The 16,887-nt window shown below is 38.1% G+C and overlaps 1 protein-coding gene across 2 annotated transcripts; it reads left to right on the top strand.

Annotated features, from left to right (window-relative positions):
- Positions 1 to 202: 202 nt before the first annotated feature.
- Positions 203 to 3,396, top strand: LOC129895160 (uncharacterized). 2 transcript variants are annotated; one of them, XM_055970822.1, is made up of 3 exons: positions 203 to 932; positions 2,747 to 2,830; positions 3,073 to 3,396. In XM_055970822.1, the coding sequence occupies exons 1-2, from the start codon at positions 351 to 353 to the stop codon at positions 2,822 to 2,824; spliced, it is 660 nt and encodes a 219-aa protein (XP_055826797.1). In that variant the 5' UTR covers positions 203 to 350; the 3' UTR covers positions 2,825 to 2,830; positions 3,073 to 3,396. The 2 variants fall into 2 exon arrangements, with proteins under 2 accessions (XP_055826797.1, XP_055826798.1); XM_055970823.1 differs by having other exon boundaries at positions 206 to 932; positions 2,747 to 2,818.
- The last annotated feature ends 13,491 nt before the right edge of the window (positions 3,397 to 16,887 follow it).

Below are 16,887 nucleotides of genomic sequence, written 5' to 3'. Positions count from 1 at the left end.
AACCCTCTTAATGTCCTCTTAGTCGAGCCCGTTTGTCTAAAGTTAGTGGAGAATTTACTCAATACGCACAAAATGATCACCATAAAATACTCACCTAAATGATAAAGGCTAGATGGTAGCGGTTGCGAGATATCCTAAACGTTAAAAAAAAGAAAGTAAATGCAAATTAATTTCAATTAGCATCGATCATTAAACCACCACGCAACAGCCAACATGAGTTGAGTAAAATACAAGACTCTTCATCCGACAGAAACACCGAGGATTTCTGACGCTGACGGACGCATCTTCCTCTTCCTCCTTATATAACAATATCTCCCGCTCCCAATTTTCCTAAAACCCTCACCCCACCAATGACTTCATCTAAATTCTCCGATTCACCCCCTACCCCCTACGCCCCCCTCCCCTCCTATCCCCCTCAACAACCCCAATACATTATCGTTTTACCTCAATACTACCGTACCCCTAGACAATTACTCCGACGAACTTGCCGTCGCTACGTTTATTGCGCCGCCGTGTTCATCCTCCTCTTCGCCGCACTCTTCTTCCTATGGCCCTCTGATCCGGAACTCTCCATTGCCCGGCTCCATCTCCGTCACCTTAAAGTCCACTCATTCCCTAAAATTGCAATCGACGTTACCCTGGATGTCACTGCTAAGATTCGTAATAAAGACTTTTATTCGGTCAATTTTCGTTCCGTAGTGATTTCTGTAGGGTACAGGGGTAAGCAGCTCGGGCATGTTATATCTGATTATGGTCGTATTAAGGCCAGGGCTTCTTCCTATGTCAACGCCACGCTTGAGCTAACCGATGTTAGCATTTTCTCTGATATAATTCCATTGATCGAGGATTTGGCTAGGGGTTCTATTACTTTTGATACTGTTACTCAGATTGGTGGTGAGCTTGGCTTGGTCCTATTTGATATTCCCATAAAGGTATACTCTTTCAACTCTATTGCCATTGCATAACTTAATTAATACTATGTTTTCCATCAAATTTTGGGATTCGATATTAGTTTAGCTGCTGCTGTGTAAACTTGCTTGCTAAATGATATACTTGAAGCACCCTTGTGTGGCTTAGTAGTCAATGAAGTGAGTTAAAGAAACATAAGGTCTCAAGTTCGAATTCCAAGAGAGACAAAAACACTAGGTGATTCTTTTTCCATTTGTCCTAGCATTTGTCTCTGTGGACAGAGTTACCATATCTATTGCGGGTGTGCGAGCAAGTTGGCGCGGACACCAGGGATTCAAAAGAAAAAATTAAATAGTGAGCGTGGAGAAATTTCATTTGGTCTAACGGGATTGGAAGTTCATTATGTGTAGATATTCATGGATTAAGAAAAAAAAAGGAATAAACTTTAGTGAGTAGTTTAGATGGGGGGAACTATGTCAACACATGATTTTATTTCCGTGTGTTGGGATATCTGTGGTATTTCTTTAGAATGGAAAATATTCAGTTCTCTGAAGTCTGATAAATGCTTATTTTCTCTTCTAAAGGATCCCCTGTTCCTGTATGCTTTCTTTGTCCCAAAAAGCTCTTTATCCCAAACTGTTGTCTACTTTTGTTAAAAGAAAAGTTTTTGCATGTGTAAGTACCATAAAAAAATAAAATTAGAAGTTTCAAGAGACTCATTTAACTGTTCTCCATACAAGGTCATCTTTTCTGCAATTTTACGACAAAAATCATGATTTGCCCTTCTGTGTTTCTCAACTAATATCAAAATTTCATATTTTTAACCCTTCTTCTAATAGTCATGCTTAATAGAAGTGAACAACCTAATTGCACCAGAAGAAGTAATTTGATATTGACATTACATGGTAGCACTATTGTTCATTTCATTGTATGACGTATTGATTTTTTAGTTTTCTTATTTCCCATGGTTACACTGGTGTTATTGTTTAGAATACTGTAGTGAACCCACATGTTACCATTGTCTACTTGATGTCAACTAAGGAAATATCTTTATCAGGAGAATAAACTATGCTGTTAACTGTAGAAATACTAGGTACAAGAGAATGGTTTTAAGATTCTTGTCTTCTATGGATCTGATTCTAACAATCTTTATGATTGTTTCATGTTGGTATTCTGTATCTATCTTCAGTGCTGTTGGCTCTATTTATCTTTCAGATATCTCATCTTGAACGTTGAACTCTATCCTGATCACAAGTTAATTGATGATCTTGAAAAAATTCCATCTCTGACAGGCTTTCTGCTCTTTAGTGCGAGTAAGGAGGTATTTTCATCTTTAACGATAACTCTATCTAGATGACCAATCAATTGATGATCTTGAAATCTCTGTACTGACTGGCCTTCTGCTCTTTAGTGTGAGCTAGGGGAATTTCCTTCATTTCATTTCTCAACAGTACTAGTCTAGTCCAAGCACACAAGTACCAAATGGAACTCAAGAGTAATGAACTTCTCCACATTCCCTCAATGCTAACAGTCATGTAAGTTACCAGGGAAAGGAGGGGAAAAAAAGTTATCTAGATGGCTAATCAGAAGCTCTTAAACTTGTTTACTCTGCATTATTGTAAGCTCTTATAACTCTTTTCTGGGAGAGGGATTGCTTTTTGGTTGGATCTCAAGTTTCCAGACTTAATACTGTTCAGGTGTTAATATTCTAATATTCATGTGATGGGCAGTTGGACAGAGTCACGCCAGAAAGTGCATGTGTTAACACTGTTCATTGAGATGTTCTGGTCTGTAAATCAGAATAAGACTTTTATATATTTTCGTCGTGTTTTTGCAGGGGAAAGTGTCGTGTGAAATTGTTGTGGACACACGCAATGAAACGATTACTCATCAGAACTGCTACCCTGAGGTATAATATCAGGTTCTGTCCCTTAACATCTAGCTTAGTGGTATTTGTTTTGTCATAGATCAATCAAAATAGTAGTATTACTGTTAAATTTTTTGGCTACTTCCCAGAAGTTTCTGCTCAAGTACTCTTTGTTATTGTTGTATACAACCCGACATTGTTATGTGAAGCCAAAATGTACAATAGCTGTTGCTAATGCACCATCATATGTATAACGTAATTGCTCAGAAATAAACATTGTTGTCTTTTGCTGACAGTGACTCTCGTTCGAGATGGAATTGTGAATTATGGAAACGGATAGAGGGCAAGTATTCAACTCTGCTCGAGACCTTGTAAATGCTCTAATGGTCATTAAATACATACGTGCAATTTGATTACGTTTCAAGTGTTTTAATTATCCCAAGTTTTATTGAACTGCATATTAGACTCCCCAATAATGTAATTATGAAGACTTTTCGTGTTTGTGGGGAAACCAACATTCACACGTCTGACGTGTTCTTTCTGTATTACTAGTTGCTTGTACCATTTATTCTAGGAAAAACGACATAATATTATCATGTGCGGGTAATCTCTCTTTTATATTCCCTCGTCTCAAATTATTTGTTGTGCTTTCTTAAAATAACTTTCTCAAGTGTTGTTTTTGTGGTTGAAGACATTTTTTTTTCTCATTTCACCTGTGTAGTAATTGTCCTTGAAGACGGAGGGAGTACACACTCTCGCTCACTTTGAGGCTAGTTCATTGATTTAAAACGATGAGCACTACATTGTCGCTACCTTCTTAAATCCCTTTACATTCTTCTCAGAGGCCCCTCTCCTATTGAGATGATTCTATGTTAGGCAAGCGGTACACAAACATTAACCCACATGTCCTAAAAGAAAATCTTGCAACATCTGTGACAGAGGCTTCAAGAGTTCATTTTTTTACAAATTCAATTCAATATTTTAGGAAAAAGCTAAAAGAGTGACTGATATGTTTATTTTTTTAGAAAAAAAGAAGTTCAATTCAATACATGTAACTAGTAACCATAATCAATGAATGTCCTCAGCTCTGATCTTTTATAAAAAAAAATGCAAAAAGACGCCCATTGTTCACCAACCACTCCCAGAGTAAAAATAGCCAAATGATCTTAAGAGTAGAGATGATATGGACAAAATCAACTACATCTTATTGGGAAAACAAATGAAAAAATTACAAGGATAATGCGAATTTGTACAGGGGAATAGTCATAGAACCTTGGTGACAAGTGATTAGGCTTTGTTTCTGAGTCGAGCAACCCATTTATAATCAGCATGATGGTGCCTGCACTTGAATGAGCCTGGATGGAATGTTGGGGAACACACACACAAAAACTTCCTCATTCCAGCACCATCAGCTCCTCCCCTTGATACTGCACTAACCTGTGCAGGAGCGGACACGTTGGTAAAAATCCATCAAAATTGTAACAAATAGTAGATATGGAATCGTGAAGTTCAAAATCTTGGATCCCTCTACTTACCTGTTCCCGCACAACAGGAAGATATTGTCCTCGACGTTCTCTTTTGTTAAGGTTACAAACCCAATAAGGAAATTCCGAGTAGCACATCTTCTATTTGATGAATAATTCACCAGCACTAATATATAACTATGTCAAGTATCGCAACTCGATCGCAAAGGAGGGAGGAGAAGAAAAGTAGAAAAGTGGAAACGTATATAACTAAACATAGTCGTCACGTATTAAGGAATTTATTCCGTGAAGTCTGATGTATTCTTTGCTTGATTAGAAGCCTCCCCAGATTTGGAAGAAATTGAAATTGAGGTTTGGAATAACTATCTTGACTTATTTTCTCCTTTTCTTTTTGTTTTTTTCTCTTGTTTTATATGTGTACTAATTTTCCCCAATTTGTAATCTCTCCATAGCCATTTAATGTTGAAGGAGAGCAGCTCAAGAATTTGATTTTAAAAAAAACAAGAACATTATAATCAAGGAAAAAATTATTCGACTATGAAACAGTAATATTTCACCTGAATAGAAACGGAGAAAATATTTGAGACTTTGTGAACAAGATGATCCACATGTTATTGAAAAAGCTAAAAAGGATAAAAAAAATACAAGGATAATACGAATTTGTACAGCGGAATTGTCATAGAGCCTTGGCGACAGAAGCACCAAAGTGATTAGGCTTGGTTCCTAATGGAACAACCCATTTATAATCAGCATGATGATGCCTGCACCTAAACGAGCCTGGATGGATTGTTGGTGAACAAACACACTGCTTCACAATTCCAGCACCAGCACCAACTCCTCTGCCTCCAGTTGATGCTGCACTTGTCTGTACAGGAACCTGTTCCCTTGCAATACGAACATATTTTTCATGATTGCCAATCCAATAAGGAACCCCTGAGTAGCACATATTCTATTCGATGAAAGTCCTGAATGACATTTAACTACAACTTAATATATATAACTAGAGAGTGTCGAAAAGGAAACAGAGGGAGGAGAAGAAAAGTGGAAAAGAATTTTAATAAAATTAGTTAAAAGAAGCTTTAGATTGATTCCTATTTATCACGGATAAGGACTGGGGTGGGTTGCTTTTTTCTCTTTCGCTTTTGCAAGTGGGAAATATTTTTGTTGCATTGCATAATAGAGAAAAAGGCTATGGGAATCATCAAGTGCCTTCTTTTTTCCGGTAAGAAGACTCATCTGTTTGGAGTACACTTGGCTTGCCTTGGGTTGTTTCTGACTGAAAGCTTAAATGACGCGGCTGCCGGAGATTCCAGCCACTTGTTGTATATTCGTTTGTGCTCTGTTTCTCGCACTCAGGGAGGATATAAGTTATTTTTACCTATATTATTCTGTTACTTGTATTTGAGACACTTGACACGAGATCTTTCAGGAACAGTTTTTCTAACTCTTCAAGATAGTGATAAAATATGCGTATAATCTATCCTCCTCAGACCTCACTTAATAAAATTTCACTGAATTATTATTATTGTTGTTGTTAACTATATTATATAAACGAATTTGAGGAATTTAGGATCAGTATATAGTTAAGATTACTATATATTTAAATCGATTGATTGATTTGCCTTTCTTCTTAAATTCCTTCTATCTTATATACTTAATATTTATTTTAATTTAATTTATTTATCCTACTTTTCTTTACATTATGTTATGTATTTAAAAATTACGAAAAAATAGTAGTATAATATGTTATTTAAAAATTATGTAATTACGTTAACAGTACTATATATCACAATAACTAACAACTTAAAATATTTAAAAACATATTAAAAATTTGATTAACTCTCAAATTTCACATGTGCCACATAAATTGATATAGAGGAAGTAACATATATTATTTGAAAATTACATTTTGATTAGCTTTTGAAATTTCAACTGTGCCACATAAATTGGGATAGAGAAATAATATATATTATTTAAAAATTACGTTAAGGGTATTATAAATTGCGACAAAGTGAGTAACATATATTATTTAAAAATTAGAAAAGACATAAATTTTTCTCTGAAGTTATATCGAAAAGTCAGTTGCACACTTAAACTATCATGGCGAACTATTACACACCTAAACTACCTGACAATGAAACTATTACCCCTACAACTGACGTGGCAAAAAAAAAGCAGCTCGTCAGATTCTGTAAAAGTAAAAAAAATAAATTAAAAAATAAAATTACCCCACCCTCACATGCTTTCTTCTTCACACTCACCTACCCTCTTCTTCTTCACACCTACCTCCATTTACTCTCATTTTGAATCTTGATTTTTTTCTTTCAAAATCCATTAAAGTAAAAAAAAAAATCACCTCACCCCAACGTCTTTTCTTCTTCACACACATCTACCATCTTATTCTTTACACCCACCTCTATTTATTCACTATTTTGAATCTTGATATTTTTTTCTTTCAGAATCCATAAAGAAGAAGAAGAATTATTCTTCCCATTTTGGTGGAGAAGATGATTGGGTATTGGGGGGGTATTGGGGGGGGGTCAATAATTAATTAAGAGTTAATTAGTATAAAATATAGTTAATAAAAGAAATATTAATTAATAAAGAAAAAATATAAAAAATCAGAAGATAGTTAATAATTAATTGGAATTTAATTAGTATAAAATATAGTTAATAAAAGAAAAGTTAATTAATAAAGAAAAAAATAAAAGAAATATAAAAAATTGGATGAGTGGTTAATAATTGATGGGTAGTTAATAATTAATAATAATTTAATTAGTATAAAATATAGTTAATAAAAGAAAAATTAATTAATAAAGAAAAGAAAAGAAAAGAAGTATAAAAAATGGATGAATGGTTAATAATTAATTAGGAGCTAATTAGTATAAAATATAGTTAATAAAAGAAAAAAATATAAAAAATCGAATGGATAGTTAATAATTAATTAAGAGTTAATTAGTATAAAATATAGTTAATAAAATAAAAGTTGATTAATAAATAAAAGAAAAATATATAAAAAATTATAATTTCTAACGTGGCGTTGACGTGACGCTACGTGTAATGACCTTGAGGGTGATTTTCGAAAATTTGTACAAAACACGCGTGAACAGTAACACGCGTGAACAGTAACTTTTTGGGCAGAAAATGCCCCTTTCTTCCCATTTCAATATTTTTCATCATTTGTTTGAGTTCTTGAACTCCTTGAGGTGATTTGAGAAGAGATTTTTTAGGCAAAGTGTTGGGTAAGTGATTTTTGACCTAAAACCTTCCTTTTTCATTAAGTTTTTGACGATTTTAACTCTTAAATTTTAGTTTCAAACCCCCAAAATCTTTGTTTCTTCCCTAATCCGAATTTAAGGAAAATTGTGATTTCCAACTCGTTTTGAGCTCTATTTTTATGGGTTTTTCAACCATGAGTTCCTTATTACCAATAGAATGGGATTGTTCAATAAATTTCCAGATTTGACCCTTTTCGAAAATAGTTAATTTTTGGACCATTTTACCCCCGGTTCCGAAACCTATCAATATGGGTGTCATTGGACTCCTTGTGACGTGTATGTTTCATTGTTGATAGTGGGTTGTCATTCCGGGCGCTGAATTCGAGAGTTGCTTGTCCGGTGGAGGTATTCGAGTGCGGCTTCGGCAATTGAGGTAGGTTTGGCTATCTTTCTTTGAGATTGAGATGGGGTAATTAGTCATTCATATGTTATAGACTTTGGGATGGGGTTGTAGTATGAGTTGAGAATGTTATATATATTGTGATGTCTGTGTGGAGGCTTATTTATTAATGTGTTGCCGTGACGGGATTTATTTGTATTACATAGCCCGTGTGGGGGCCTTATTTGTTATCTTATTTGCTTTGAGAGCATGTGAATTATGATTTGCCTAAGAGAGAGGCTTGAGTATATTATTTGACTTGTGATGCCGCCTGAGAGATTGAGTTGGGGTTTTGAGCATACTTGAGTATTGAAATATTGTTGAGAAAGGGGTGAATATTTAAATGAAAGTGTGTTCTTCCCGTTACTATTTATTGAGGGTGAATATCATGTGTAGGTTAAGTTTTGAGAACTTTGAACCTTATACCACATGTGAGTTGATTATTACTTCCATGCATATGTGTTTTGATGCATTCATCCTCATTCATCATATCATGAAACATGGGAAGTTGAGAAATATGGAAATTCCTTTTGAGAAAGAAAATGAAACACCTTTAAACCTTTGTATCTTGAGTCCCTGACCGAGGCAGTTTTCCGGCAGGGTAGTGGATGCATTGTGATCCCAACCTTTGTATCTTGAGTCCCTGACCGAGGCAGTTTTCCGGCAGGGTAGTGGATGCATTGTGATCCCAACCTTTGTATCTTGAGTCCCTGACCGAGGCAGTTTTCCGGCAGGGTAGTGGATGCATTGTGATCCCAACCTTTGTATCTTGAGTCCCTGACCGAGGCAGTTTTCCGGCAGGGTAGTGGATGCATTGTGATCCCAACCTTTGTATCTTGAGTCCCTGACCGAGGCAGTTTTCCGGCAGGGTAGTGGATGCATTGTGATCCCAACCTTTGTATCTTGAGTCCCTGACCGAGGCAGTTTTCCGACAGGGTAGTGGATGCATTGTGATCCCTTGACCACGAGGAGGTGGCAAGGATAATGAGATATTGTGATTGAGTTATATGGTCTGCAAGACCCCCATGTGTCCTGCTTGGTAGCACAGCTCGGCAGGTGTATACGACAGGCTGTGCGATAGTCTTGATTCCACCGTACCACCACATCATTGCATCATCATATTGCATTGCATTGCATTGATATCTGTGCTGCTTGAATTATCTGATTAATTGTGATTATGAGCTGTTATTATGGGTTTACTTTACTCGCGCCAATATATATATAAACTGGCAGCACCGATGCCGAAGTAGGACTTTTCTGTATGCAGGTGGAAGCGTTCCTTAGTTTATTTCATAGGTTTGATTAATTTCTTATACTCAGTCAGCTAAAACCTACTGAGTACATGTGAATTGTACTCACCCCTACTTCTGTGTCCCTTTTTGATGCAGATACTAATCGGGGTACCCCACGTGGCAGTTAATATTCTAGCGGATTGTGTATTCTCAGATTAGTGGTGAGGTCCTAGAATTCGGATCGTCACTAGTCTATCTTTATTTTTCAGTCTTTTGTATCATTCAGAGACTTATGTTGTATCTTCAGATTCGAACCTTGTATTAGATGCTCTTTATACTTATGACACCAGGTTTTGGGATAATTTCTTTATTTTTTTTTCTTTTTATTTAAATCGTGGCATCACTTTCCCCTTTGGGAGTCTTGTATGAGTTTTATTTTTAGGGTTACACATCAGATTGGGTTTTGAGATGTGTGCCATCATGACCTCAGTTTTTGGGTCGTGACAATTGGTATCAGAGCACTAGGTTCACCGGTCTTATAAGTTAAAGAGCAGGGTGTTTAGTAGAGTCTTGCGGATCGGTACGTAGACGTCCGTACTTATCTTCGAGAGGCTACAAGATACTTAATAGAAGAAACTCTTTCCTTTGATTCCTTTCGTGCGAATTATTCATATTAAGTGTTGTATACCTCTAATCTATTCCTTCCGCATTAAAAGTAACTGTCGGGTTCGAAATAGCGGCTCTTGCTTAAGGATGATTTAGTGATGCCCATTCGAGCCTGATTATGAGTATGAAGATGTGGAGCAACAAAAAAAAAGTATGGAAAATGGTCGGTTAGACTTTGACGGTTAGATTTTAAATTTTAGATATCTAATTAGCCCACTTTGGATTCCTTTGAGATCTGTGGTTCCACCTATGTCTTCTAGCATTGCTATGTTTACTTAGGAGCAAAAGAGATTTGGAGAGATTCGTCAGGGTATTGTCTCCCAAGTTTGAGGTTATCACTGTTGAGAAGGCTTATATCTTTTTGACCAAGTGTCAGGACAGGTTGTTCAAAATCGGGTATCTTGAAGGCACAGTGAATGTCTTATTTCTCTTTATAATTGCGGGAATGGCTAAGAAGTGATAGAGGTCTGTTCTTGCTCATAAACCTATCGGTCCTCCTATGATGAGTTGGGAGTAGTTTACTTGGGTTATTTTGTTATAGTGAGTTTGAATAAGGGGAAAATATGTGATTCTTCTTCTATTCAGCTAGGATCACAAGTTGTCTGCAATACACCAGTTTTAGTTGTTTGAGGTGCTTCATGGAGTACTCGAGGTGGTGGTTGTAGTGGTTCACAGGCTAAGGGTGACCATTAATTATGCTATGCTATACCAGGTAAATTTGAGGCAGAGGCCTCTGATGTGGTTATTACATGTATTGTTCTGGTTTGCCATCATTTTACGTTAGTATTATTTGAACTAGGGTCTACTTACTATTATGTGTTGACTTATTTTGATGTGGGTATTGATTATATGAGTGATCTTCTTGCTGTGCCCATTACTAATTTTACCCCGATAGGTGAACTTTTAGTGGTGGATAGAGTATATAGGGAGTGTGCAGTGATATGTTTGGGTAGAGAGACCCGAGTTGACTTGATCTTATTAGACATGCTTGATTTTGATGTGATACTGGGTATGGACTGGTTATCTCCTTATCATGCTATATTAGATTGTTATGCAAAGACCGTGACCTTAGCTTATCCCGGTTTACCTAGCATGGTATAGAAAGGTAATCCGAGTTCATATCCTAAGGGGGTGATATCTTATATTCGTGCTCGTCGCTTGATGGATAAGGGTTGTTTGTCTTATTTGGCTCATGTACGTGATCTCACCACGGAGTCATCTCATATAGAGACTACGAGGGTGGTGAGAGAGTTTATGGATGTATTTCCTACAGACTTGCCGGGAGTTCCTACTGACCGTGATATCGATTTTGTGATTGATTTGGAGCATGACACTAAACCCATCTCTATTTCTCCTTATCGGATGGCTCCGGCAGAATTGAAAGAGTTGAAAGAACAATTGGAAGATTTATTGAAGAAAGGGTTTATTAGACCTAGTGTATCACCGTGGGGTGCACCAGTTTTATTTGTGAAGAAGAAAGATGGTACTATGAGGATGTGTATTGACTATCGACAGTTGAACAAAGTCACTATCAAGAACAAGTATCCTCCCCCTCGCATTGATGATTTATTTGACCAGCTTCAAGGTGCATCGGTGTTCTCAAAGATTGATTTGAGGTCGGGTTACCATCAGTTGAGAGTTCGGGAATCTGACATCCCGAAGACTGCATTCAGGACTCGTTATGGGCATTATGAGTTTGTGTTTATGTCCTTCGGGTTGACTAATGCCCCGGCTGCTTTTATGGAGTTGATGAACCGGGTATTTCGACCTTATTTGAACTCGTTTGTGATCGTGTTTATTGATGACATCTTGGTTTATTCCAAGAATGAGGCGGATTATGTTAGGCACCTGAGGACAGTCCTTTAGAGATTGAGAGAGGAGAAGTTGTATGCAAAATTCTCCAAATGTGAGTTTTGGCTTGAGTCCGTGACATTCTTGGGTCATATAGTGACCAAGGATGGTATTATGGTTGATCCAGCCAAAGTTGCAGCGGTTCGTGATTGGGTTAGGCCTACTTCGGTTACCGAAATTCGGAGTTTTATTGGGTTGGCAGGCTACTATCGTCGGTTTGTTCAAGGATTCTCTTCTATTGCAGCTCCATTGACTAGGCTAACTCAAAAGACCGTGGCATTTCAGTGGACTGATGAGTGTGAGGCGAGCTTTCAAAAGCTCAAGGAATTATTGTCTTCAGCACCTATTCTAGCCTTACCCGAGGAGGGCGTGGCATTTATTGTGTTTTGTGATGCTTCAGGAGTCGGCTTGGGTGGTGTATTGATGCAAAAAGGTAGAGTTATAGCTTATGCTTCTCGACAGTTGAAGGTACATGAGAAGAACTATCCTACCCACGACTTAGAATTAGCAGCGGTGGTGTTTGTTCTGAAGTTGTGGAGGCATTATCTCTATGGAGTGCATTGCGAGGTCTATACTGACCATCGTAGCCTTAAGTATATCTTTTCTCAACCGAATCTGAACATGCGGCAGCGTAGGTGGTTAGAGTTATTGAAAGACTATGACATTACCATACTTTATCATTCGGGCAAAGCTAATGTGGTAGCGGATGCCCTGAGTCGCAAAGCATCTAGCATGGGTAGTTTGGCCTTTCTTAAGGCTGTGGAGAGGCCTTTGGCATTGGAGGTTCAGTCATTGGCTAGACAGTTGGTCCGACTTGATATTTCTACACATCATAGTATTTTGGCCTTTGTGGAGGCTAGGTCTACTTTGATGGACCAGATTCGTACACACCAGTTTGAAGATGAAAAGTTGAGGGTCATTCGAGACAAAGTGTTAAGTGGTGAAGCAAAATCAGCCTCTCTTGATTCGGAAGGAGTTTTGAGGATTAATGGTCGCATTTGTGTGCCCAAGGTTAGTGAATGGGTACGTATGATATTGGAGGAGGCTCATTGTTCCAAATATTCGATTCACCCGGGAGTGGCAAAGATGTTTCATGACTTGAAACAACACTATTGGTGGTGTGGCATGAAGAGAGACATTATTGATTTTGTGGCTAAGTGTTTAAATTGCCAACAAGTGAAGTATGAGCATCAGAAACCGGATGGTCCTATGCAAAGGATGCCCATTCCTGAGTGGAAATGGGAGCGTATCACTATGGACTTCGTGTCTGGATTACCCATGGCATTGGGTAAGTATGACTCTGTCTGGGTGATTGTGGATCGATTGACCAAATCAGCCCATTTCCTTCCGGTGAAGACTAGCTACAATGCGGATCAGTTAGCTAGGATCTATCTTCGTGAGATTGTTAGGCTGCATGGGGTGCCTATCTCTATTGTATCGGATCGGGGTTCAGTGTTCACCTCTCACTTTTGGAAGGCATTACAGCGTGGTTTGGGTATGCGGCTAGAGATGAGTTCAGCATTTCATCCCCAAACCGATGGTCAGTCCGAGCGGACTATTCAGGTGTTGGAGGATATGCTTAGGGCCTGTGTGATTGATTTTGGTGCCCGATGGGACCAACACTTGCCCTTAGCAGAGTTTGCCTATAATAACAGTTATCACTCCAGCATTCAAATGGCACCATTTGAGGCATTGTATGGTCGTAGGTGTCGATCACCCATTGGATGGTTTGATTCTGTTGCGGTTGATGCATTGGATACTAACTTACTTAGGGATGCTGTGGAGCGGGTACGTTTGATTCAGGGTCGACTATTGACAGCTCAGAGTCGTCAGAAGAGTTATGCTGATAGGAGGGTTCGTCCCTTAGAGTTCATGGTGGGTGATTGCATGTGGCTTAAAATATCGCCCATGAAGGGTGTGATGAGGTTCGGAAAGAAGGGCAAGCTTAGCCCAAGGTTTGTTGGCCCGTTTGAAATCCTGAGGAGAGTAGGTGGAATGGCGTATAAGTTGGCCTTACCCCCTAAATTGTCAGCTGTCCATCCGGTGTTTCATGTTTCCATGCTTCGCAAGTACATACCGGATGAGTCTCATGTGATTTCTTATGATGCGGTAGAGTTGAGTCCGGATTTGACTCATGAGGAGGAGCCGACAGTTATTCTAGATAGGCGGCTTCGTAGACTCAGGACCAAGGAGGTCGCTTCGGTCAAGGTGCAGTGGCAGCATCGGCCTGCTGAGGAGGCGACTTGGGAGTTAAAGTCTGATATGCAGGCTCGGTACCCTCAGCTTTTTGAGACCCCAGGTACTTTATTTTATCTTATGTTCGAGGACGAACATCCTTTTTAGTGGTGGATAATGTAATGACCTTGAGGGTGATTTTCGAAAATTTGTACAAAACACGCGTGAACAGTAACACGCGTGAACAGTAACTTTTTGGGCAGAAAATGCCCCTTTCTTCCCATTTCAATATTTTTCATCATTTGTTTGAGTTCTTGAACTCCTTGAGGTGATTTGAGAAGAGATTTTTTAGGCAAAGTGTTGGGTAAGTGATTTTTGACCTAAAACCTTCCTTTTTCATTAAGTTTTTGACGATTTTAACTCTTAAATTTTAGTTTCAAACCCCCAAAATCTTTGTTTCTTCCCTAATCCGAATTTAAGGAAAATTGTGATTTCCAACTCGTTTTGAGCTCTATTTTTATGGGTTTTTCAACCATGAGTTCCTTATTACCAATAGAATGGGATTGTTCAATAAATTTCCAGATTTGACCCTTTTCGAAAATAGTTAATTTTTGGACCATTTTACCCCCGGTTCCGAAACCTATCAATATGGGTGTCATTGGACTCCTTGTGACGTGTATGTTTCATTGTTGATAGTGGGTTGTCATTCCGGGCGCTGAATTCGAGAGTTGCTTGTCCGGTGGAGGTATTCGAGTGCGGCTTCGGCAATTGAGGTAGGTTTGGCTATCTTTCTTTGAGATTGAGATGGGGTAATTAGTCATTCATATGTTATAGACTTTGGGATGGGGTTGTAGTATGAGTTGAGAATGTTATATATATTGTGATGTCTGTGTGGAGGCTTATTTATTAATGTGTTGCCGTGACGGGATTTATTTGTATTACATAGCCCGTGTGGGGGCCTTATTTGTTATCTTATTTGCTTTGAGAGCATGTGAATTATGATTTGCCTAAGAGAGAGGCTTGAGTATATTATTTGACTTGTGATGCCGCCTGAGAGATTGAGTTGGGGTTTTGAGCATACTTGAGTATTGAAATATTGTTGAGAAAGGGGTGAATATTTAAATGAAAGTGTGTTCTTCCCGTTACTATTTATTGAGGGTGAATATCATGTGTAGGTTAAGTTTTGAGAACTTTGAACCTTATACCACATGTGAGTTGATTATTACTTCCATGCATATGTGTTTTGATGCATTCATCCTCATTCATCATATCATGAAACATGGGAAGTTGAGAAATATGGAAATTCCTTTTGAGAAAGAAAATGAAACACCTTTAAACCTTTGTATCTTGAGTCCCTGACCGAGGCAGTTTTCCGGCAGGGTAGTGGATGCATTGTGATCCCAACCTTTGTATCTTGAGTCCCTGACCGAGGCAGTTTTCCGGCAGGGTAGTGGATGCATTGTGATCCCAACCTTTGTATCTTGAGTCCCTGACCGAGGCAGTTTTCCGGCAGGGTAGTGGATGCATTGTGATCCCAACCTTTGTATCTTGAGTCCCTGACCGAGGCAGTTTTCCGGCAGGGTAGTGGATGCATTGTGATCCCAACCTTTGTATCTTGAGTCCCTGACCGAGGCAGTTTTCCGACAGGGTAGTGGATGCATTGTGATCCCTTGACCACGAGGAGGTGGCAAGGATAATGAGATATTGTGATTGAGTTATATGGTCTGCAAGACCCCCATGTGTCCTGCTTGGTAGCACAGCTCGGCAGGTGTATACGACAGGCTGTGCGATAGTCTTGATTCCACCGTACCACCACATCATTGCATCATCATATTGCATTGCATTGCATTGATAGCTGTGCTGCTTGAATTATCTGATTAATTGTGATTATGAGCTGTTATTATGGGTTTACTTTACTCGCGCCAATATATATATAAACTGGCAGCACCGATGCCGAAGTAGGACTTTTCTGTATGCAGGTGGAAGCGTTCCTTAGTTTATTTCATAGGTTTGATTAATTTCTTATACTCAGTCAGCTAAAACCTACTGAGTACATGTGAATTGTACTCACCCCTACTTCTGTGTCCCTTTTTGATGCAGATACTAATCGGGGTACCCCACGTGGCAGTTAATATTCTAGCGGATTGTGTATTCTCAGATTAGTGGTGAGGTCCTAGAATTCGGATCGTCACTAGTCTATCTTTATTTTTCAGTCTTTTGTATCATTCAGAGACTTATGTTGTATCTTCAGATTCGAACCTTGTATTAGATGCTCTTTATACTTATGACACCAGGTTTTGGGATAATTTCTTTATTTTTTTTTCTTTTTATTTAAATCGTGGCATCACTTTCCCCTTTGGGAGTCTTGTATGAGTTTTATTTTTAGGGTTACACATCAGATTGGGTTTTGAGATGTGTGCCATCATGACCTCAGTTTTTGGGTCGTGACACTACGTGGCAGCGAGTGTAATACACCACATACTATGAGAGTGATGTTATGTGTTCAGGTGTGTAATAGTTTCGCTTTTAGTTAGTTTAGGTGTATAATAGGTCACCATGATAGTTTAAGTGTGTAACTGACTTTTCGGTATAACATCAGGAGAAATTTATGCCTTTTTCCTTTAAAAATTATGTTAGAAATAGTGTATAGGACTGTTCAAAACCGTCCGCTAACGATAACCCATCCGCAAAATTGACTTATTGGCTTATTGGTATTGGATTATCAGATTAGCGAGTGGAGAATGAATTTAAATTTTATAATTAATGGCTTATTGGTGTGGGGGACGGATTACTCAATTTTGTTATTGGGTAAACCATTAATCCGTTAAGAATTTATTATATTTTAATATATTTTATATGAAATTTTCATAATCTCTTTATTTATATAATTAAAAAAAATCAATGATTTTGAGAGAACAAAAACATAGATACAAATTAAAGGGAAATCAAATGAGACGGCAAATTAGAAATTGTTGGTGAGTACAAGTTGCATCATTCTATGTGGCTTAAAATTTAGCTAATAATACAAATGGGCACGAAAGTTCCT

This window comes from Solanum dulcamara, chromosome 7 (genome assembly GCF_947179165.1).
Source record: "Solanum dulcamara chromosome 7, daSolDulc1.2, whole genome shotgun sequence".
Lineage (NCBI taxonomy): Eukaryota > Viridiplantae > Streptophyta > Magnoliopsida > Solanales > Solanaceae > Solanum > Solanum dulcamara.
The sequence above is the reverse complement of the archived record's forward strand: the minus strand, read 5'-3'. Positions and strand labels throughout refer to the sequence as shown.